A 23354-nucleotide genomic window follows, 5' to 3' on the forward strand; every position below is an offset into this window, starting at 1 on the left:
GTTTTGGAAAGAAGTTTGGAGTAATACACATATACACACAATTTCGTTTAATCGCTTAATTAATCACATTTTATTTTCTTCTGATTTTAGGGAGAAACATAGTCAATATTTCTGTGATATTCACCAAAAGAGCAAGGAAATCCTATTTTAAATATGACCAAAATGACAACATGTAAATGTAAATGCAACCACTTTAAATGATGGGCTTTGCTATCAAAACAGCCTTTAACTTATTACACTGAGCAAATGAACAACACTGAAACAAATTTACCAATCAAATAAACAAACAGGAGCAGAAGAGCTTCATTAAGCGATATGCGATTGAGGACAATGTGATACAGCATTCCCAATCCATTACCCCTCTACTTTATTCATCCATCAGCAGAAAACAGAGAGAGAGAGAGAGAGAGAGAGGAAAACAGAGGCCTGTGGGGCAATCCATAAATATCTCTGACTCATCTCTGCTTATTTATGCTCTAAAGACTAACTGTACATACTATCTCTCTCTCTCTCTCGCTCACACACACACACACACACACACACACACACACACACACACACACACACACACACACACACCATCATTAGTTTACTAAAACAAAAACATCTCATAAACACATTCCCTAGTGTTCCACACATGCAAATGTCACCTTCAACATCAAAACCTCAACATCCATTTTATGAAAATGAAGTCAGTTTTAATTGTTTTGGTTAATGTTGTGGTACATTTTTGTCATGGTATTTGTTATGAGCAAAAAACAAACAAACTAAAAAAAAAAAAATTCTACCTTAGTTCAAACCTAAAGTTACGACACCTTATTGATGGATTAAAGAGCAGCATGGACATTCAGCAAAATATCTTATTTTGTGTTCCACAGAAGAAAAAAAGCATAAATTATTTATTTTAGAGGGAAACATTCCTTTAAACTCAAAACTACGTCAAGTGACATTGACTGATCTGACATCAGTCCACAAGCATAATGCAAATTAAGTCTATATATTACAGTAAAATCAATACAATAAAGTGGAATAACAAAAATGAATCAGTGTATGAGGAATCTTACAGGGTGAATTAATGAAATCCTGTAACTGCTTGATGGAATTATTAATAATAAACTGATTGACAGAAAAATGTGAGTGGAGAAATGCTGCCATAAATTAATATTAAATCCATCAAGAAGGCTAAATTGATTCTGATTTTGTTCTTTTTAGTGTTTTGATTTATTCTATAATTGCTAAATACAGCACGTCATTTAGCATAATCACTAGTTTGAAATAAAGCATGCAAACACATGCACACAAACACACACACACACACGCACACACACACAAGCAAGCAAATTTGTGCATGTGGTGAATAGCTGCCGTGACATGACTCAGAGTGACATCATGTCGAATATCGTCCCGGAAACATCACATTGTCCTCTGTTCAAAGTAACAGAATATATACAGCACATATCAGCACATGCACTACATTCAATGGCAACAAACTATCAATAAATCGACTAAGAATTATATCAGTCATTTGAAAAATAATAATAATAATAATCATACAGCTTACAAGATCAAATTCACAAACAATTTTTTTTTTATTTTATGTATGGTATTGGTCCATGCAGAATTTACCATAATGATGCTAGGATGTTGCCAGAACACATCCACAGCAAATAAGGTTGCCAAGCTGAGTGGTTTCAGCAGCACACTACAGTTAATTGCTGCTCATAAACACATGGGCTTTTTTTTATATAGATGATTTTCATAAAAATAAATAAATAAACAAGAAAAAAAATCATGGCACACCTCACAAACCACATGATTTGATGATGAGAAAAGTTAATATTAATACTTAGGGTTAGTGATTTGATCACAAACTCCAAAAGCAAATTATGATATAATTATATATACAAATTATATATATATATATATATATATATTAGGGCTGTGCGATATGGACAAAAAAACATATCACGGTTTTTTGATCAATTTTGCGATTTCGATTTTAATCACGATTTTGACACACACAGACATGCTTTACAGTCATAAATGCATTCAGTATAAATTTTTAAACATATTTCCAAAAGAAAACCAATGAGAGCTTTATCAAATGTCTCTAGAACAGACACAAGTCAAAATAATCACTAAGTAAAGATGTCAAACAAAATGTCTAGACAAATGGAAAAAAATAAAATAAAACCGTGTTCAGGGATTTTTTTTTTCTTCTTTTTTTGCCATGCATTGGTCATAAAGCTCACTGTAGCGGTGCTTCAGGTGTTCTATGTTTTGCCCAATTTATTTATTGCCCAAGGGTCACACATACTCAATCTGCAGTGCGTATACAGTAAGTTATGTGTACGCGGTTCAGAAGCAGCAACGAGATTGCATTATTGTAATGCGAAAGCACATTAAAATAATGCGCAAGCGCGAATCTATCCACTCGCACCAGTGATGCGCGGGTCAATGTATTAATAACCCGCACCCGACCCATGTTTTCAACTAACCTGCCCGCAACTCGGACCGCAAAAAAATAACTGACCCACATTTTTAAAAAGCAGTAAATGCTCATCGTAGCGTCATTGGGCAATAGGAACGTAGGCAAAACTAACTAGGCAAAAAAAAAAAAATTATAATTTTGTCAAGATTTATAAAAAAAACTCATCAGTAAGCTCATAAATTGTACTAAATTAGTCTAGTCTGGCTATGTCTATTTGTATGTTTCTGCAAGGCCAGCAGACATTGAGGCTCGGGTTTGTTCCGATCAGAGCTCGTGAGCGGAGAGCGCATTTCTGAATATCCCGATTCGCTCGCTCATTCCGTGGGGTCTCGCTCAACCCAGAATGGCCTGTTGGTTCGAAAATATGCAAGGAGTCATTTTATTGTTTAGTAATAAACTGGTGTTTTCTGTGTCGCTGCAAAGATGAAGTTGGCGATGCAGACTCTCCATGAACGCCAGAGAGAAATGCACATTTCATACGGATTACATCATCAGAGAGTAGCCCATTTATTTTGGTTTGAATATTTTCGTTTAAAAGAAGACATTTCAAGCTTTCTGTAATGTATAGCCTATACTTCTCAAATCTGTGAGGCACACGTTGAGTTTAGTTCACATGCAATGCAAGTGATCATGCCGGCGCCTTATTACATTGTCTGCTAGGCTATATATTTGCTTCTTATTTATTAAACATGGGCAATTGATTGATAAAACATTGATCAAAATTAAGATACAATTTATACAAAACGAAAATCTTAATATTAATAATATTTGTTTCAATCACTGAATGAAGCCTGCTATATTTGGGACAGAATTCGCGACCTTAAATTGATTGCACAAAACTTTTGATCAGCACTGAAAAATTTGTTTGTTCATTTAAACCATTATGCGCAGAGAACGTGAGGGTGAGAGAGCGTGAGGTCTGCAGTCTTGGCCATTAGTTGATTTCCTTGTTTTTGTGTAGGTAATACGTTGTCAAATATGTTTAAACTTAAATAGACTACCTATACAAGTAGTTATGTCTCTTTGTATTATTTTGTCCTGTTATTGACGTAATGCGCGTCATTGACAACATGCGCCACCAGATGTTCGAATAGTTTGAATATTCGTGTTTTTTTAGAGGGAATATTCGAACGTCATTTTTGAGCAATTTTGATAGCCCTAACCTGGAGTTAGGCATATGCCCAGTCTGCCCTGTTCTCGCGCTCCACTTAGGTGCGCTGCATCCTGATTGGTTCAGATAACATACTGCGGGAGATCGGGGCCGCGGAAAAACGTGCTATAAAGCGATTTAGAATCGTGCACACTCAAATCGCGACTTTATTTCGATTTCGATTAATCGCACAGCCCTAATATATATATATATATATATATATATATATATATATATATATATACACATACACATACACACATACTAAATTAATTTTTTAGTTTACCAAATTTAGTTTTAGAGCATAGAGATTGAAATTAAATGAAATGAATTATATTTTAACACATCATTCTAATTACCTGTTATACCTTAATTTTATTAAGGAAAATAATTGCATATAACAATATACAATATGCAATATTAGACAGAAGTCCCCAAATGAAGACAATTCAAAGACAAAATTGTGGCAAATTAGTAAAATAGACTAAAAGTTGCTTTAAAAGCCAATATATTGTTTGCTTTGTCTCCATAGCATTGAACAGAGGCCTATGATCTACAGTCCACAGTTTGTCAATCTGTCTCAGACAGAATGTGCATAAGAATGGCTGCTTATCAAATACAAGGGAGAACCTTCTATGAAATATTAATAACCGATTATATTTTAGTCAATGTCTACTTTATTTTCTGTGAGCTTTTTAATTGTATAAGCCTTTTTTTTTTCTTTTTTTTTGCATGCCCAAATAAATCCCATATTCTATTATAAGCTGTAGTTTGCCTTTTCTGACAAATAATTTGACAAATAATATAAGATATTCCTCACATTTCGATGGTTTAATTAAACTTGCAGGTCCAAAAAACTTCAATACAGTAGTAAATTTGAATTTATAGAGCAACCTTAACTAGATTTTTCTAAGGGAATAAGTTTGCAAGATTCTTTTTAAGTATCATTAACATTTAAATTTACAGTGTAAATATAATAAATCATTCTAAATGAAGGTATTGAGAGTCCTGAAGGCTTTGAAACCCCTTTTTTAATGTATAAATTAACATGTACATTGAGGTCTTGATGTCATTTGACTAGTAATTTCAAGGTACAGTAGTAGAAGCATCGTGACACGACTGAAGTTTGGGATTTCTGAGCAACAGGACAAATGCATTATGACATTTCTCTACCTCCTCTACTTCCATTTTCTCCTTCCCTCTCTCTCTCTCTCTTTCTCTCTCTCTTGTCTCTATAGATCAGTCAGTCTACACCAGAAAAGCTGGAGGGAACGGAGACCACTTCATAAAGTCGCCCCTCTACCTCCTACGGTGTGTGTTTGTGTGTGTGCAGGCTTGTTGAACAAGAGTGACAAATAACCGTGTCCCAGCACAGGAAGTGCTTTTCTCCAGAAAAAAAAACTGAGGAACACAAAAAGAAAGGATACTGATCCCAAACACGCTATAGAAATATGAAGGTATTTGCAATGACCTTGCAGTGATAAACTCTGAATGCATGAAGACAGGCAGATGAATGCAGCATCTATTCCACCTCCTCTCTTGCTCTCTCTCAGCCATGCGATCCTGAATCTCATCTTCTCGTTCAGTAACCCAGCAACAAACCGCATCCTTTCACATGCTGAAAAACTGCTCAGAATCAGGTCTTCGGTGCTGTTCCAGCCCTTGCCACTGAGGGGCAGTGTGTGGGGGCGGCAGCGGACAGACAGGAACATGCAATAAATGACTGAATACTAATGAGGAGATAAAGCTCCTGCACCAGAGATCTCCCTCAAAACATAATCAACTTCCATCATACTGTTATTCAACACTGCATCTCAAATTCCATTCAGATATTCATTTATCACACGATGACCTCTGGAGTAAAGCAACTTCACCTGAAAATGTGGCCTCTGACTGAACAGAGGGGAACGTCATTGGAGAAACATTTGAGCTAGATTGCAAAAGTGTTAGCTCACCACAAAGATTCCGTTGTTATTATTTATATATATATATATATATATATATATATATATATATATATATATATATATATTAGGGGTGTAACGGTTCACAAAATTCACGGTTCGGTTCGATACAATACACTGGTGTCACGGTTCGGTTCGGTACGTTTTAGATACAGCAAAAAGAAAAAATTGGCATATAAATTTCCTTGATTTTTAAAAAATGTTTTATTTATTAAAACTAACAAAGTATTTTTTACATTGAACAATGATGGAGCTATTCTTTACCCATCTTCTATGGTGTTTTCTTAGCACCATACTGTATAAAACAAAAACAGCTCCTTATAAAAAAAAATGAAAATGTTATATTATTGTAGTAGTTATGAACAAATACAAAGATGTAACTTTTTATATGGAACTCTATAACTCTTTATATTGAGTGTGTTTTTACTCAATTGGTTCTCTATATGGCTTATGTTTTTTGGAACAAAGCAGGAATTACGATCTGTCTGAAATGGGCTCGTGAAGGAATACTGTAACGGGGCTCAATTACATTAAGCATGTTCTTAAAACCTACGTTTTCCACTACAGAGTAAGGCACTCGCTCACTCAGTAATACACGCTGAAGGCTCGTTGCAAAATGGCTAATGCGTTTAACAGACCAGAAATAGAAGATCCTCCAATAACCAACAGGTCTGGTGTTTGGGTGCACTTTGGATTCCCTGTAAGCTATAATGGTGATGACAGAATGAATGGTAAATAGTAAGGTCTCATATCCGCGGCTATAACGTAAATGTAGCCTTACCAATCGCCGTGGAGATGTCTTTTGCCCTGTTTGAATCCGTTGGAAATGTCTGTCTAAATGCTGCGGGGATAGTTTGTTGCATGTATGGTTCTCCTTTTTTCCGTCTTTTCCCAGATACTGACACACTAAGGTGATGTTGGCGTAAATGAGTTGACATGTTTCAAGTATTCCCGCTGGTGTTTTTTTTTTATTTTTTATTCCCGCTGGTGTACCCTAGATGAGACATATCGTTGTTTTTTTTATCCACCACTCTCTTGCCATCACCATTATAGCTTACAGGGAATCCAAAGTGCACCCAAACACCAGACCTGTTGGTTATTGGAGGATCTTCTATTTCTGGTCTGTTAAACGCATTGGCCATTTTGCAACGAGCCTTCAGCGTGTATTACTGAGTGAGCGAGCGCCTGACTGAGTAGCCTAACATAAACATATAAGTTGGTGTTTTTTTCTTCTTCGGGGGTGTCAGGGGCGTTGCCTGTTACGTCGTTTGGGTTATTGGGCTACCTTGTTGAACGCATACCATTATATTTCACAATTTTTTTTTATTTTCCAAATATATTTAATTAGTCCAACGAACCGTTCGGTCCATAATGCGTACCGCGTACCGAACCGAAAGCCTTGTACCGAACGGTTCAATACGAATACGCGTATCGTTACACCCCTAATATATATATATATATATATATATATATATATATGTCTGTGTGTAGGTCAAATCCATATAATTTCATTAATTCATTAAACACAACTAAGCAGCTCTTTGATAATGAATGTGGAAGGGAACCAGGAGTGTCTTGGAAATACACAACTGTTCAAAATCTGGGATCTGTATGTTAAGAAGTCTCTTATAATCATACAGGCTGCATTTATTAAGGACTCTGTCATTTCTGTGATAAGCAGAAAAGATTAACTTAAAAATTTTAACATTTTAATTGTTGAACAGTTAACTTAAACAGAAATATCATCATTTCCCAGAGACTTACACTCTATGTGTGGCGGCACTTTCCCTGGGGGAAATATATAAGTCTTATTGAAACAGGCTTATTGAAAGTGCAAATTCATTCTCTGCCAGCAGGAGGCGCTTTAAGGGGCGACACAAACAACGGTGCCCCCGGTAACCACTGTAATCAAAGCAGTCCTGTGCTCATAAACATACTTTATCAGGCATTATAGGAAAGATTAAATGAAAATTACATTTATATAAAAACACCTGTGCCGCATCTTGATTTTGAAACATGCAGTACTTAAGTTTATTCAACGAAGTCAAAGCATTTTGGAAATGATATTGTGGAGGGCCACCACAAAAAGTCAATGTGTGGGAAATCCTGAATATATTACTATTGTACAGTAGAATTAATGTACGTTTCTAAGTGATAACACACAAATTGTTCTTTAATGTTTTAATTTTCATATTAAATCTCTATTGTGCAGCACTATGCTTGCCAATTTTTTTTATATAATTGACAGTTTGCCAAAAAAAAGTAAAATAATATTAATAATAAATTTGGCAAAAAAATTAATAACTGTCAAACTGTTTAATTGCTAGCTATTATATATATATATATATATATATATATATATATATATATATATATATATATATATATATATATATATATATATATGCAGAAAAGGTTTACTGTTAAAATTAAAACAAAATAAAAGTCTTTGCAAATTATTGCAAAAAGCTCATTTATATTTATTTTTATTAGGTAAATTATTGTGGTTTATACATTTTTAGCTTGATGTAGAGCTGCACAATTAATCAAATTTCTAATCGCAATTACAATTATGGACGCCACAATTAGGAAATTTTGCAAAAAGCGGTAATTAATCGTTCAAAGTCCACTTATGTTATCATGTGTGGTTAAGATGCTTTTTTTTCTACATGTTATGTTAAGGGTTTTTCCATCGTTTTAATTTAAGTATAACATTTTAATACCATTCATATATTACAATTTTTATAATTTAAAGAAGAAACCAGTCCGATGTATATTTGACATTTGAGGTTTAATACTACAGAAAAGCACTAAAAGTTTTTTAAGAATTCTAGTCCAGTTATTTTCAACCATCACACCAAAAATATTTTGGCTCTGCCAAAAATAAACTACCTTTTATATTATGGCTGTATCTGCATCCCTGTGTGTGCCTCTGCACATTAGTAAGTGTGATTCTGAAATCCGACTTGACTCAATAGCCATCAGCAAGATCGCTTATTTATGCCTGAGCACGAGATCACCTGAGGAAGACTCAGGACGGGGTGCAGATGCCAGAGACTCGTACACACACAGTATTCAGAGCAGCACCACCAGCAGCTTCTGCAGTAACACACAAACACCTAAACACTGAATCAGAAATTAATAATAAAAAATTAAAAAAACTTGTATTGTTCTGTATTTGTCATAAACTACCAGAAAAATTACAGCCTTTAATCGCTTCACAAATTGTGTGAAATGTACAGACCTGAGCGATAAAAACTTTGGTTTGTATTTGTAAAAGCTAATAATTTAAGAAAAAGACAAGAACGTCTTCATATGTAATCATATGTCATCTCCTCAACTCTATCTCTAAAAAATAAAACATTTATTATTTTTTATTTCAGAACAACAAAAAGGGGTTGTTAAAAACATCTTTCTCCACCTCTAAAATGGATTTTCTGTTATATAATAATATTGTAATGCTGCAGCCTAATTTTCAAAGTCAAATCAAATCATAATAGATAAAATCAGTCCCAGCTTATCATTTTCTCTCATGGGGTAAATGTTATCCTGAAGGGAAAAAATAAATTAAATTAAATTAAATATGAAAGATTTTAAAGATATAAACAATCAATAAAAATAAAATCTAATTAAAAAAATCTATTTCAGATCATTTTGATGTTCAAGTCCAATCACAATAGATAAAATCAATCCCAGCTTATCATTTTTGCTCATGCATTAAATGAATGTTATCTTAATGTGAAAAAAAAGAAAATGTTAAATATATTAAAAATTAAAAAATTAAATTTCTAATGTTTAAAAAAATATCTATATTATTTCAGAAAATGTTTACGATCAAATGAAATCACAGTAGAGTAAAACAAATCCCGGGTTATAGTTTTTCCTCACTAAAAATCTGCTTTGCTCAGAAACATTTACGATTATGAATGCTACTGGCATTTCATGCTGCTTCTATATCAGAGCATGACATTTACATTAATTTGTTTAACTGATGCTTTTATGCAAAACGACTTAATGGTACATGCACAAAAACATGTTCATAAATGAAATGGCTGTAACTATAACTAATTAATTGTATTAAAGACACAATTTGAAATGTTAGTAAATGCGTTGAGAGCATGTGAACTAGATCAAGCTCCATGACTCTCTCGCTCCCCTCACATACTCCATTACACAGAATCCTACTAATCGAAATCCATATAAAACACACACAGTGTGGCACACAAAATCAAACACTTCCATCAATATCACACGTGCATTTACAGAGGAACGGACAGTGGCTTTCCAAAGCCATCAAACCCACACACGCTAAGATAAAGAGCACTGGGAAGTCAGCGCATCTGGTGAAAATAAGCAGTTAGCTAAGTGATTAAACATACACTTGAGCCTTCATCACCGCTGGGGTCCAGACACACAAACACACACATCTCATTCCCCTCAGAGAAATCCGTGGCTTCTCCTCTTAAAACAGGTTTCTGCTTAACATCTGCCTTTTCCTCATACTTCTTCCTATGGTGCAGTTTTGCACTAGGGACCGATTCCCTTTCAAATATTGCTCTATTTTAAGCTAGTCTTATATCACAGTGACTCTAATTTAGGTTAAACCTGACAAATGTGTGAAAATGATGGAGTAAAGCTTACATAAGCCAGAATGTACGATTTTGTCCTTTCTTGTATGGATAAATGTGTTTTATAATGATGTTAAAATCTGAAAAAAATATAGATTGAGGTCAAAAGATTCATAAAGATCTTAGTTTGCTAGTACCAAAGTACTGCATTTTGAAAAAATGAAATTAATTATTTAATGGGTTTGGGGCAAAATGCTAGCTAATTCAAACTGTGTGGGCAAAAAAGCATCTTGCTTTCAGTGTAGTATTAATAAAATCATATACATTACACAAGATTCTATTCTAAACCAAGTTAATCATTCTAATTATTCAGTTGAAAAACTTATTTAAATGAATTAAGTTGAAATATTTGTCAGTGTCCCATTAAATCCACTCCAGTGGGCATTTAACTCCACAAAACAAAACGCTTAATTTTCCAATACTACTATCATCATCATCATCTTATTTATTTGACTTTATTCTATGAAATACTTTGGAGTCCTTAAATTAGGTAAATTATGACATAAACCTAAATGATTACATAAAGTCGGATCATTTAAATGATTAAACATGATTTTCAAGTCAAGTATGTATTTTACATGCTGTAAAAAGTGACAACCTCCCATCTTTAATTACCTAGCTTTTTTTTTTTTGCAGTTTACTAAAACGGCTCTGTGCTGTGACAAATGCATTTATAAATGTCTAAATAATCCATGTAGTCAATGAGATAACAAAAACAGCATGCGGAATTATAAACGAATTAGACAAATGCAGTTTAAAACAGGCACACTGCAGGGCAATGCGTGTGTGTGTGTGTGTGTGTGTGTGTGTGTGTGTGTGTGTGGGAAAGGTTGCAGAATGTGAATATTACTGGTCATGAAAAGGGCACGCTTGTACACAGCAGTGTTCAGCAGGAGCTGCCTGAAGCCTTCAATCTACTGCTAGAAACAGTCAGGAATAACCTTATACCAGACTCTGCGTCTGTGTTTTTGTGTCTGATGAAGAAATGTGAGTGTCTAAAGAGTCTTTGTGTTGCCTTAGATGGAGATACCAAATTATGTTTTTCCTCGCTCAAACCTGCTGCAAGCTGCATTTCTGAGCGACATATTGTATGCAAGGAAGGGCAACCATAACCCAAGTATGAATACTTGAGAATACTTGACTAGGCAACGCTCGACTTAGATAGGTACGTCATTAGCGAAAAAAGAGCTTTGGGCTTCAGGTTGTGTTGCCTGTTTCTTAAATACTTGACTGAAGATGTTCCTTTTTTGGCAAACTGACGCTTTATCTATTAGAAGCAGAAATCTTATGGTTGGGAACTGATAACACTAAGTTGTAACATGAAATAATGAAGTTGTATTCTACAGTAGACTCACCACTAAAACGACAACTTTACACCTTAAACAATACAAGCTTATGTACGGAAAATACATTTGAGATCGTTATTACCATTTTTAAACCTTTCCTATTGACTTTCATTCCAAGTGCATTAGTGTAAACTGAGAGAAGGTCATAGTTATTGTCTGTGTATTGTGCATCACCGACGCTTGACTCCTTTGAGAGTTTTCACTTTCTGTACTCCAATACGCAACCCTTTATCACCTAGAAAGGCCAAATGAAAGCTGAGACCTTTGGGTAATGAAGTCCCTTAGAAATAGGACACCTAATGCACAGGGAACTCATGCATAAAAAGAGGCATAGAAACAGCACATAACACAGCACAGACGTTATCGTTATTGTTCTTCTGTAGTGGCAAAGGTACATGGCTGCTGTAATATACACTGAAAAAGCATTACATTATTCATAACTGTGTGGCGTAAAACAGGTGGTTACTACTTAAATAATGGAGGTCTGTCCTATTTCACAACGTAGTGTGAAGTTGTGGCTAATAAAAATAAAGTTTGTGGTTGGTATGATTATTTAAATGTTTTTTTTAAGTCTGTTTTGCTCACCAAGGCTTTACTTATTTGATTAAAAATACAGTAAAAGTTGTGAAATATTACTGCAATTTAAAATAACTGTTTTCTATTTGAATATATTTTAAAGCGTCATTTATTTCTGTGATGGCAAAGTTTATTTTTCAGCAACATTACTCCAGTCTTAAGTTATATGATCCTTCAGAAAATCCTTCTAATATGCAGATGTGGTGCTCAGTGATTATCAGTTATTACTAATTGTATGATTGCTAAACCATGATACATATTTTTATTTTAGGATTTTTTGATAAAAAGAAAGTTCAAAAGAACGGCAAATCTTTAAAATAACATTATTGATATCTTTGTAGTCACTTTTGATCATGGTGAGGATTTAATGTGTCCTTGCTGAATAAAAGTATTAATAAAAAAAAAAATGACTGACTTCTAAACAACAGTTGTGAGAATATTCGAAGAATACACTATAGATCAGCATTAAAAGTTCCTTGGAAAAATATCAGCAGGGAATTTGGTTCACATGAGGAGATGTGGTCTCTCTGTGCGCGATGTGATAAAGTTTGCTTTGAAAAACACTTAAAAAGTTTTGTAGGATCTAAGAGACGTTTGATCCTAAACCGGACCCCCTAATTGGAGTCTCTGATCTAAACAAAACTCCCCTGAGCTGCATCTACAACCACAACTAAAACTAAAGCTCAGCTGAGGAAATGGAGAATTACCAACCTGCTTTCTATTCAGTAACAATGCTTGATCTGTGCCACAGATGCTATTTCTGAGCTCTCTGCGCTCTGAAAGCAGCCCAACCTCATGCAGTCCCGAGGTGGGTTAGGTGCTCTCTGTGGTGCTGAAATCAGCCACAGACAGTCTCTGTATTCATTTGCATGGTATTATATGAGGCAGGAATGTGCTGCTAGGTTGTACACATCTATTTCTATTCCTCGCTTTCAATAAGATATCACAGCCTTCAAACCCTTCGCAAGCCCCTTAAGCTAGAGAATAAAAGAGGGGAAAAAAAGAGACATTATAAAATGAGATACTGGCCTAAGAAAAACACCCACAATAAAGTCTCTACGATATTCTGGGGCCGAATTCACAAACATTTTCAGTAACACTTTAATTTAGGGAACAATTCTCACTTTTAACTTTTAGTGCTTCTTATTAGCATGCATTTTACTAGCATAATGACAGTTTATTATTAGTATCTATAAAGATACAAAATGTTAAGAAAAAACACAATGGTCTGACTTTAGCTTTGTGAAACTATATTACATAAAACATCTGCATGAAACAGAAACAGCAGGCGAGCATGAGATACTTAATTCACTCTCTAACAGCAGGAGGCACTTACAGAACAGCAGCTACAGCGTTTTCGTTGCCACTGTAAACAAAGCAGTGCTGCTACATTGATATGCAATATACAATCTAAAACCCAACATTTTTCAACTCGCGTCACAACACAAAACATAATGTTTGCGCGGCACACTGCAAAAAAAATTTACCGACCCCGCTATTGTTGGTTTAATAACTTTGTAGTGAGAAGCTAGATAGTTAACTGTCTTTTTTGAATGAACTGGCAATGAACAGAAAATCACTCAGGCTGGTACCGCTTGGCAAAACTGCTGTTGTTCTGTAGCATATGCAGCAAAAATATCTAAGATAAATTGGCGGTTTATTCTTAAACCAATAGTGGAGCATAGTTACAGTTTAATATTTATTTTTTTTGTTATTTAATTATATGAAATTGTTATTATGTTCTGACTTAGACATTTTTAAATATATGAACAATATTATTATTTATTTTAATAGTAATTGGCTGCCTATCTGCAATACCATCGCGACCCACTAGGGGGCCGCGGCCCACAGATTGAAAACCACTGGTCTAAAATACCATCTAAACTTTTCTGAAGACAGTCAGTTCCCCTCAGAGATACATTCATATAAACTCCAACCCCCAACTGTATCGTGATTCATTTAACATCTAAAGCAATTTGAATCACATATTTTTATATTGATTTTCAACCGGCTCGGGGTGCATCGATACATCCCAAGCAGTTTATATGGGAGCTGAAACATCTCTGACCCTATAATGTATCTACAGTCTCCCCAGCATGACCACTGCTCTTCTGTGTGAGACAACCATACCTGCTGGGATTCTGATTAAATTTTTGCAATGCGATTACCTCCTGCTGTTTAGCACACACATGGGAGTGCAGACGGATGAGATAACATAGCCAACATGTTAAAAAAAATTAATCAAGCAAGATTAAAATAACCAATAAGTTTGTTTGATGGCCGTATAGCCTATTGTTGTCACACATGTTCATTGAAAGAACACTGCCCTGCTTGTCAGGTTTACAGTAATCTGGTCAAATGTTCACATCTGTAAGACCTCAAATGAAAAAGCACATAAAAAAGCCAATTAGAAATATTAGTCCAGTTTGAACATTTCAAGAAACTTTTAACAGAAAAGTGTTACAGACAAAAAATTTAAAACATGTAGCCGCAAAATGCTTGTGGGAAAAAAACCCAGGAAGCAACATCTCAGCCTGTTGTTTCTCTTCCTGTCTAAGTTGCTGAAATCACTAAATTAAACCACGCCAGTAGCCATGAGAGCTATTCACAAATCATGAAGTCCTCGTGCTGAGTCGCACTCTGCCACAAGATTGAACAGCTGTCTTATCTCAACTCACAATCGTCCTCTCGGTCCAAAGCACGGAGAAGAACATCCGCCCCCTCCGAACCCAATCCAAATGCTCCGCTTGGCTAAATATAAATCATTTATCTGAAGAGTTCAAAATCAGATCAATTGAACTGTACAAGCGAAGCAGTTTGCAGAAAGGAAGCGAAGCAAGTTTGAAAAGAAAATGTCTGAGCTGAGCATGCATCTGTTCTCAGAAAAGATCATTGAAATTATAATGTGACAGATTTTCCTCTATGTCCTTCCAGGAATATACAATGCCATGGCTTTGTGTCTTTCATTTGCCTGTTCTCAAAGGAAAAATCTAATGAAAAACCAATCTAAAACCAGGCCTCATTTCCTAATATTATTTGTTCTATTTGAAGCAAATTCTTGTCAGAAAAGTCCTCCTTCGAAAAAAATAATGGGGTCATGGCAGGGGTCAGACTGGAACATGCTAAAAGGTCAAGAGGTTGAAGTCATTTACTCACCAGGTCGTGGTTGGTTGAGTTGGAATCATCCTCGGGAAAGGGGATGTATACAGCTAAGGCCATACAGTTGGCGAAAATCGCTATCAATATAAAGATATCAAATGGCCTGAGATGAAAGTTAAGGAGTAGAACATAGAGAATCAATAATTATTAACAATTAAAGTCAGATGCAATTAATATATACAACCAGTAATTCTTGAAAAGGTTTATAAGTTTGCTACTGAAATCAAACAAGACAAAATCTGGCATATATTGTACATATTTAAATATGACATTTAAATGCAAGGTCAAAAAAGTGAATAACAAATAAAATTTCAATTCATCACTCAAGTTGGCTAAATTAAAATGGAATTACTCCAAACCTATTATTCATAAGTTTCCTAAACAAGGCTTAGGTTTTGTTTGTTTGTTTTTTTTTCTGGCAGAAAATCAGATATGTTGCTTGGGTTGCTAACATTTTCATGTACATTTTTTTAAGGGTCTGAAAAACGCATTTATGTTTTTTTTTTTTTTTTAGAAGCCTATTTTTTTATTACAATTATGGCATAGCATTGCTGATTTGTTTTTATTTTTCAACCCATTCTTACCAATGCTTCAAAGACAATAATTTCTTGCAATTTTAACAAAACTTTACCTTTGGTCACCAGTTAGGTATATGTCCTTGGTGAATTAGCAGAATTCAAACGAATTAGCAAAACAATATTTATACAAAGCATAACAGAAAACCAAATTTGTAAGTTTACAAGTCATAAAAACATACATACTATCGAATTATTGTATGATCATGTGTTATGTTCCATCAACTGGCCTGACACTCTTACACCGGCCCCTTTTCATCGGTACATCTTTATTATTCATCACAGCTAAATCTCATCTTGTGATTGCTCAAAGGGGTCAGATGGAATTAACAGTTAGTAGCTACTTGCATGTGGTTTAACAGTAAAAAGTCCATTACAACCACACTGACTAAGCAGCTCTGCTTTCCTGCAAGCGAGACGTACAAAATGTAAATAATACTGGTGTGAGTCAGAGGACCTGAAAATGTTGCAGTCTTCATTCAATATTGGACAATCAGTCATTTAAACTTATAGTCTGGTTTCACAAAAATACACAATTTTGTGTGTCAAGGATACATTTAACACTACATTCTGGGTTGCGTCTCACATTCTTTTTTGCCACACAATGCAATGTTCTAATTTTACGCTGCTAAATACCCTTATTAGGCCATGAGCTCAGACACTAAAATGTTGTATTATTTGACATTCAGGGGAAGTTTGCTCTGACTTTCCCATGACTCCCTTGAGGAAAGACAAGGCTGGCAGGGCTAGGCTAACATTAGCTTTTGCATGTTCCTGCAGAAATGCTCACACCTGCTATGCTTGTTTCACTGTACATTACATTCTATGAAAACAATTTGCAGCTTAAAAAAAGAGACACAGGCTAGAGATCCTCTCTCATAGAGATGAATCTGAAATCTACAGCTTGGAAGCCATAGCTCCTTTATCTTCCACGTAGGGCCGGGGAACAGATGTTCTTTTCAAAGCTCAGCTATACATGCTGACTTGCGTTTGAGATGAAGGTGCTCCTCACTGCAGGGAACACAGCTTCGCTCTAATAGACCACCAGACAAGCTTTTACCAGAGATGACGAGCTGGGATGTCTGCTCTAGACGCAAAGGAGGACTATTTTCATTTGTTTACTTGTTCTCTTGATGATTCGGCTTAATTACTTCATTCTACCTTCACCTATTTTCAGTATTTGCCACAAGCATACCATATGCACATTTTCTAGAGGAATAATGCCAGAAGAAACTCCAAAGCATATTTACAAACCATAAACTCGGACCTGAAGAGCCGGTCACCAGTCTTTCGAATGCAAGTCTGCTAAAACAGAATATTCTGAAATCTACCACATATGTAGCAATAGTTCACTCAAAAATTAACATTATGTCCCTGAAAACCTGTATGCTGCCATCTTTCCATGAAACAGAAACCGATTATTTGAGTAAGAGCTGTGCAATTAATCGAAATACGGTTTCTATTTTGGCCTCCAAAGATTATGAAAATACAATAATCGAGATAAAACTATTATTGCACCCCTTTCTGCTCCCTTTCCAGCAGTATTTTCCATAAAAGCCCAATTTCACCTACAAATCAGGAAAATTATGTAACGTTACTTTAGCAAAATGGCACGTGCTTGATTTATCAAAGTTGATTAGCAATTGTGCTCTTCTTCTGGGTGCTTTCTTTGCATGCGCTCAGAGAACGAACAGAACAGAGACATGTAAAGTCAACTTTAAGCATAAGGTGCACGGTTAAATAGACAAATATATGCAAAAATGTGTCAAAATGCAGCACTTGGTGAATATTCAGATAAACCCTTGTCGGTTATGTAATATATGAACATAAACAGTTGAGAATGAAAATACATGTTTAACAGTAAATTGATCCATGCTGGTCTTAAAGTGACAGCAGGCTAATATTCCTGCTGCTGACTGTGTGTTTAATATTAATCAAACATCAAAAGACAAAAACAAAATCGCTTACTGCTCTTGAATGAAGGACTTTTGTAGCTTTAATAAGAACCAAAAGAAGTTTAATTCTTACAGTAAAGACTATGCTGTTTTAGTTATTCAATTTCTGTAGTAGGCTGTTAGCTGAATAATTTAGACTTTTTGTTTGTTTCATTAGTAACTATTTTCCTATTGTATTTGTCCTTTCCTTGTTTTATTATTGACCGTCAATTATTTTCAATACTTTTTGAGGACTTTTTATTTTTATTTTTTTATTTTTAATTTTTTTCTGTTCAATTCTAATTCTAAAAATAATTATATTATTAGTTACCCTAGTTTCCTGCTGTGTTATTGAAAATTGTGAAATTTCACTGATCTCTAGAATGTACTTTATTTACAGAAAATATACATTTGATTCATATCTCCATGTTGTAATAAATCACTTATATAAAGTTTTGGTTATGTGGCGCACTCATAATTGTGTTAAATAATCATGATTACAATATTTACAAAAATAATCCGGATTATGACTTTTTCCATAATCAAGCAGCTCTAATTTGAGTCCACTAATCTTCACTAGTCCATTTTTTTTACTTTTATGGAAAAAGTTTTTGAAGTCAAGAATCAAGATAGAGTTGTCAGAAGCATACTAGTGATGATGTTGAAGTCATTCAACCATAGTGTATTTAGTCTACGTTTACCTTTTTTACTTCTTGCAATTGTATTTAGGATTCAAAATTCATGCAAATATTCTCATGGTGAAAAAAACATCAAAAAATCATTAACTGTTGTTGTTCACAGAGCTGATTATCTGCCAAAAGCCAATGCGAAAGCCTTATTGTTTGTTGGCGAGGGAACTAGATTGATGCTAACGTCCTGGTTGGCCTAAAAAAACACATCAGTGCAGCACTCTTTTGCAATTTTTAACAAGCTTCTAAAACATTCTCCTCTTCCTCCATTGGTCAGACTTCAGATATTCCCACCTCCAATTCACATCATTGGTTAAGCCAATGCTATTCTATTTTTTGACAGTCAAACAGCAATGCTTTGATAGCACCACAAAGCCAAAATGCACACTTTCCACTGGATTCAAACTATAAATGGCTTATTTATAGTTGACTCTACATATTAAATGGACAGATGAACAAAAAAACTTGCTCACCGCTGTGTTATTCAAAACCTATATGCATCTAGATATTTTAAAGTCAGGATATACACAACTTTAAGGGTAACAAAGGTAGTTATATAGGTTTGGGACAACATGGAGGTGAGTAAATGATGACAGCATTTTCATTTTGGGGGATGAAATCCCTTTAAACTTGGATAGGAGAACATTTTGAACACCCCAATAGTCTTAATATTAGTCAGTCTTGACTGAAAAGCGATGTTTTACAAACAGTAAAGGATACTTCCATTCCACGAGGCTGATACAGGCCCGGCGGATGGGATTGTTGAGGTTGAGGCAGAACAGAGCTCTCTGCGCCCGCGTGTTGGCCGAACTGCCCTGTTTTTTGCTTTTGGCATACTGCTGCCGCTTCTTCTGGGCCAGCGAGCCGACCGGTACCACTGACGATACAGGCACGGAGGCTGCGGGGGGTGCGGCAGGAGTCGCAGCACGCGGAGCAGGGCCGTTGGCGCTCATGGTGCGGGCGTGAGCCTGAGCGGGGCGTCCACCAGCATGGGCCTGCCAGGGGAGAGGGCACAGGGATGGGTGCTGGAGCGAAGGGTCTCACCAACAGGCTGGCACGTCACCAGAGACAGCGACTCTGGTACTGCTGGCATAATTTGCCTCTGTGAAAGACAGAGAGGAGAGTTAGAGAGAAAAGAGGGAAGTGCAGAGAATATAGTGGGAGGCTGTGCAGTGACTTCCTTCACCACTACATTATATTATGCAACAATGTGGGTGTAGCAGGACTAAAAGATGCATACAGTATGTCTTTGGGTCTAAAGGCCAGTGTCTCGATCAAGGTTTGCGAGCAGTCCAACGTGTGAAAGACCTCGGAACCAAAAGAACCTCTATATTTAAAGGAATAGTTAATCTAAATATGAAAGTGATCTTATTTATTTAATTTCACATCAAAAGTGCCATAACGGTACGACTTATGCACTATATTTAAGGTTGTATGAAGCCATATGATAGTTTTGTTTGAGGATGGACCGTTTTCACAGACTGTGATGAGGTGTTCCCTTTTTAATAACATAAATATAGCAAAGCTGTTTTTATTTATTTATTTTTAATTAATGTACATTTCTAACACTATGAGCTATATTACCTTGGCATTAAATGACACAAAACTGTGCTGCTATATGCTTGTTTTATATATATATATATATATATATAAAATACTAATTTCTCTCTTTCGAACAACATAATCTTTTGATACGTTTTTCTTCTTTTGGCAAGTCATAGAAGCACAATCATATTTTTATTTGCTGTTAAAGCAAATAGGAACACAGAAATATATTTGTTTTAATTTATAGAAGTTATATCTATAGAGATTTGCCCAACTATGATGACGTATGTTTTTGTGAACCCCCGAAATGTAAAAAGGGTCCATTTAGACCAAAATTTAGGTCGGTATTTGACTTAAAGGCACTTAAATCTTGTTCTTCAATCTGTAATAGTTTACGATAAGGTCCCATTAATTAACGTTAGTTAATGCATTAACAATGAGAAATGCATTTGGTAAAGTATTTAAATAATATTATTTAAATACATATCATTCACTAATATTAGCAAATGGAAATTTCGAGATTAATAACTGCTTTAGAGCTAGCTCATGTTTATCAACTATTTACAAATGGATTTTTATTATAAAGTGTTACCTTTGATTCTATATATCAAAGCACAGCAACACAGCATCCTTGTCTTAAAGGGGTGGTTCGGGATTTTTGACATCGGACCTCATTTTTAAGTCAGCCTGGTTGTTATTCATCGGTGGAGACATTTTTTTTTTTTAAATTATCCAGTCTTTATATTTGGATATTTGGCCGATGCTAGGCTAGCGCGAGTCAATGGGTATATGTTAGCCAGCCATTAAAAACCGTTTTACCCGCTCCACAGTGCACCAAACGCAAATCAATTATAACACTAGACTATCGATGCAAATGTCCGTTGATAGAATAATGTTAGAAATCAAACTTACCTTTCATCACATTGCATTAGTTATAATTTGTTGCCTGTAATCATAAGCCTTGTCGACAGCAGCAGCGGAGTGATATTGATTACCTAGGCAACCGAGTGAGCCAGTCCACACATGACGCAAGTGTATTTACCTGCCGCTGGCACACTGATTATCACTAACATCACATAAGCAGAGTAACGTTATCTATAAAGACTATGGCGACGTCTGAAAGCCATGATGACAAAGTGTCAGACTTTGAAGATTTCTGTTCTGTGTTTACTTTTTGCCGCATTACTAACCGGAGCAAAGTAAAATTCCGCAGCGGCTGAGAAACTAGTTCCTTTTGGATCATTGAGATGAAAGGTAAGTTTGATTTCTAACATTATTCTCTCAACGGAAATTTGCATCGATAGTCTAGTGTTATAATTGATTTGCGTTTGGTGCACTGTGGAGTGGGTAAAACGGTTTTTAATGGCTGGCTAACATATACCCATTGACTCGCGCTAGCCTAGCATCGGCCAAATATCCAAATATAAGGACTGGATAATTAAAAAAAAAAAAAATGTCTCCACTGATGAATAACAACCAGGCTGACCTAAAAATGAGGTCCGATGTCAAAAATCCCGAACCACCCCTTTAATATGATATGACAATGTTTTATTCCATTAAATCAAAACCATGAAACCAGGAGCATCTAATATTCATAAGTCTGATGTAGTGCAAGACTATAGTGCACACATGCCAATTTTAAACTAAAAATATTATTATTATACAGGTTACTACGATTTCTCAACAAACTAAACCAGGGCAGCAAAAAGGAAAAGCATAACATGTCACTTAAATGACAGAGGTATTATTAGGATACTGTCAAAAAAAAAAAAGTTACAGCCTGTGGAAAAATCAATGTGCGTAGCGTGACCCAATGAAAACCCGCCTGCAAAAAGATGCACTGTCGCAGAAAATCACACTGCCAAGATCCCCACATAAAAACACATTAGAAGCAAACAACAGCAAAAAAAAAGCATGCTCTGCATTCAAATACATGCAAAAAGCACACATCATGGCTCATGGAATCCACAAATGTCACTCATATACATCAGAGTCCTTGAACCACTAGGCCCCGCAGAGGAAATGAAGACATGCATGGAAAGGTCATATTGCCTGTATACATTTCCCTTTAAACATTTGTCTTCCATCGGATCATGAAAACCTAAGACAGCGCATCCAAATGTGTCACAAATTCAAGCCAATGCTCTGCTGTCATTGGATAGGCTATACAATAAAGGTTAATCTTCACACGAATGATATAGGACATTAAGTGCACTGTATCCTTGTCAATACTTGCTCATATTATATAGGTTATTTGTCATTCCAACGTCATGCATGATGTAAACTGATAATGAAATATAATTCCTCAATGCCTTAATTTACATAGTGCTTCCATACATACATAAACGTTGACGTTTAAACTATCTTGTAGGACAATGACAAATATTGTCATTCTGACATCGCGTGGCAAGGATGCATGTAGATGCATAATGCATATATATGATGACATAGATGCGTATAGATAGAGAGGCTCGTGACTCTAAGACAATAACTGTAACGTTTCTCATCAAAAATGAAATATTCCATATACAGGGCAGCCAAATCTATGTCTTTCTTTAGATGATGCCAATGATGCTCAGTTACAACAGCTGTGATGCGTCTTTATAGTCACCTGATTGTTTATTTCTTTTAAAGAACGCTTGATTATGACAAGCAGTAACAACATCAAAGGTCTAACGGGACCGAACGAGCGTAAAATCCTCTGCATCAGCATCATCAGCATCTTTTCAGCTCCGACTCGGATGCAAAATGATCGCACTCCATCATTTGTTGAAAAAGAGCTATTTTAACCAGAAACACGCAAGGCCGCTGTGTGCATATCGTAGCCTACCTTTGATGAGGTCTTTCCGTTCAGCTAAGGAGGAGGAGGAGGATTCGGCTTATATCCAGAGATAAAACTCCGACATCGATTAAAACGCTCAGGTCCGATCTGACACGGTAGATTCAAATTCATCAGTATGCATTCGTTCCTTTGCGCGTGAGAGAGCGCGAGAGCTTCCTCGCGTTCGCCGCGCGCTGCTCGTGTTTAAGCGTCACGCGGAGTCGGTGAACGGTGAAACGAGCTGAACTCCCCCTCTGGCTGTGCAGTGTGCACGCACAAACCGCTTACTTTAGTGAAGAACGCTGCGAATCATTTAAAGAATCGGTTCGTTTAAATGGATCATTTCATAAAATCACTTTAGCTATCATTCAGTTCCCAGTGTGAGATTTGATCTTTTTATTTATTTATTTTTTTTATTGCTCTTGTTAGCTGATTTCTTTCTTTCTTTTGTTTTAGGTGATATTTAGGCTGTTTCA

General features: G+C 35.6%; 1 protein-coding gene across 1 annotated transcript in view; it reads right to left on the reverse strand.

Moving 5' to 3' along the window:
- Positions 1 to 23148, reverse strand: part of LOC132119636 (voltage-dependent L-type calcium channel subunit alpha-1D-like) — an 89949-nt gene extending 66801 nt beyond the window's left edge. The window contains exons 1-3 of the mRNA XM_059529776.1: positions 22888 to 23148; positions 19233 to 19614; positions 15312 to 15417 (exon numbers count right to left, since the gene is read on the reverse strand). Of these exons, the coding sequence (XP_059385759.1) occupies positions 15312 to 15417; positions 19233 to 19465 (339 nt within the window). The 5' untranslated portion in view covers positions 19466 to 19614; positions 22888 to 23148. The remainder of the gene's footprint in view (positions 1 to 15311; positions 15418 to 19232; positions 19615 to 22887) is intronic.
- Positions 23149 to 23354: the final 206 nt, after the last annotated feature.

The sequence above is a fragment of the Carassius carassius genome, chromosome 38 (assembly GCF_963082965.1).
Source record: "Carassius carassius chromosome 38, fCarCar2.1, whole genome shotgun sequence".
Classification (NCBI taxonomy): Eukaryota; Metazoa; Chordata; class Actinopteri; order Cypriniformes; family Cyprinidae; genus Carassius; species Carassius carassius.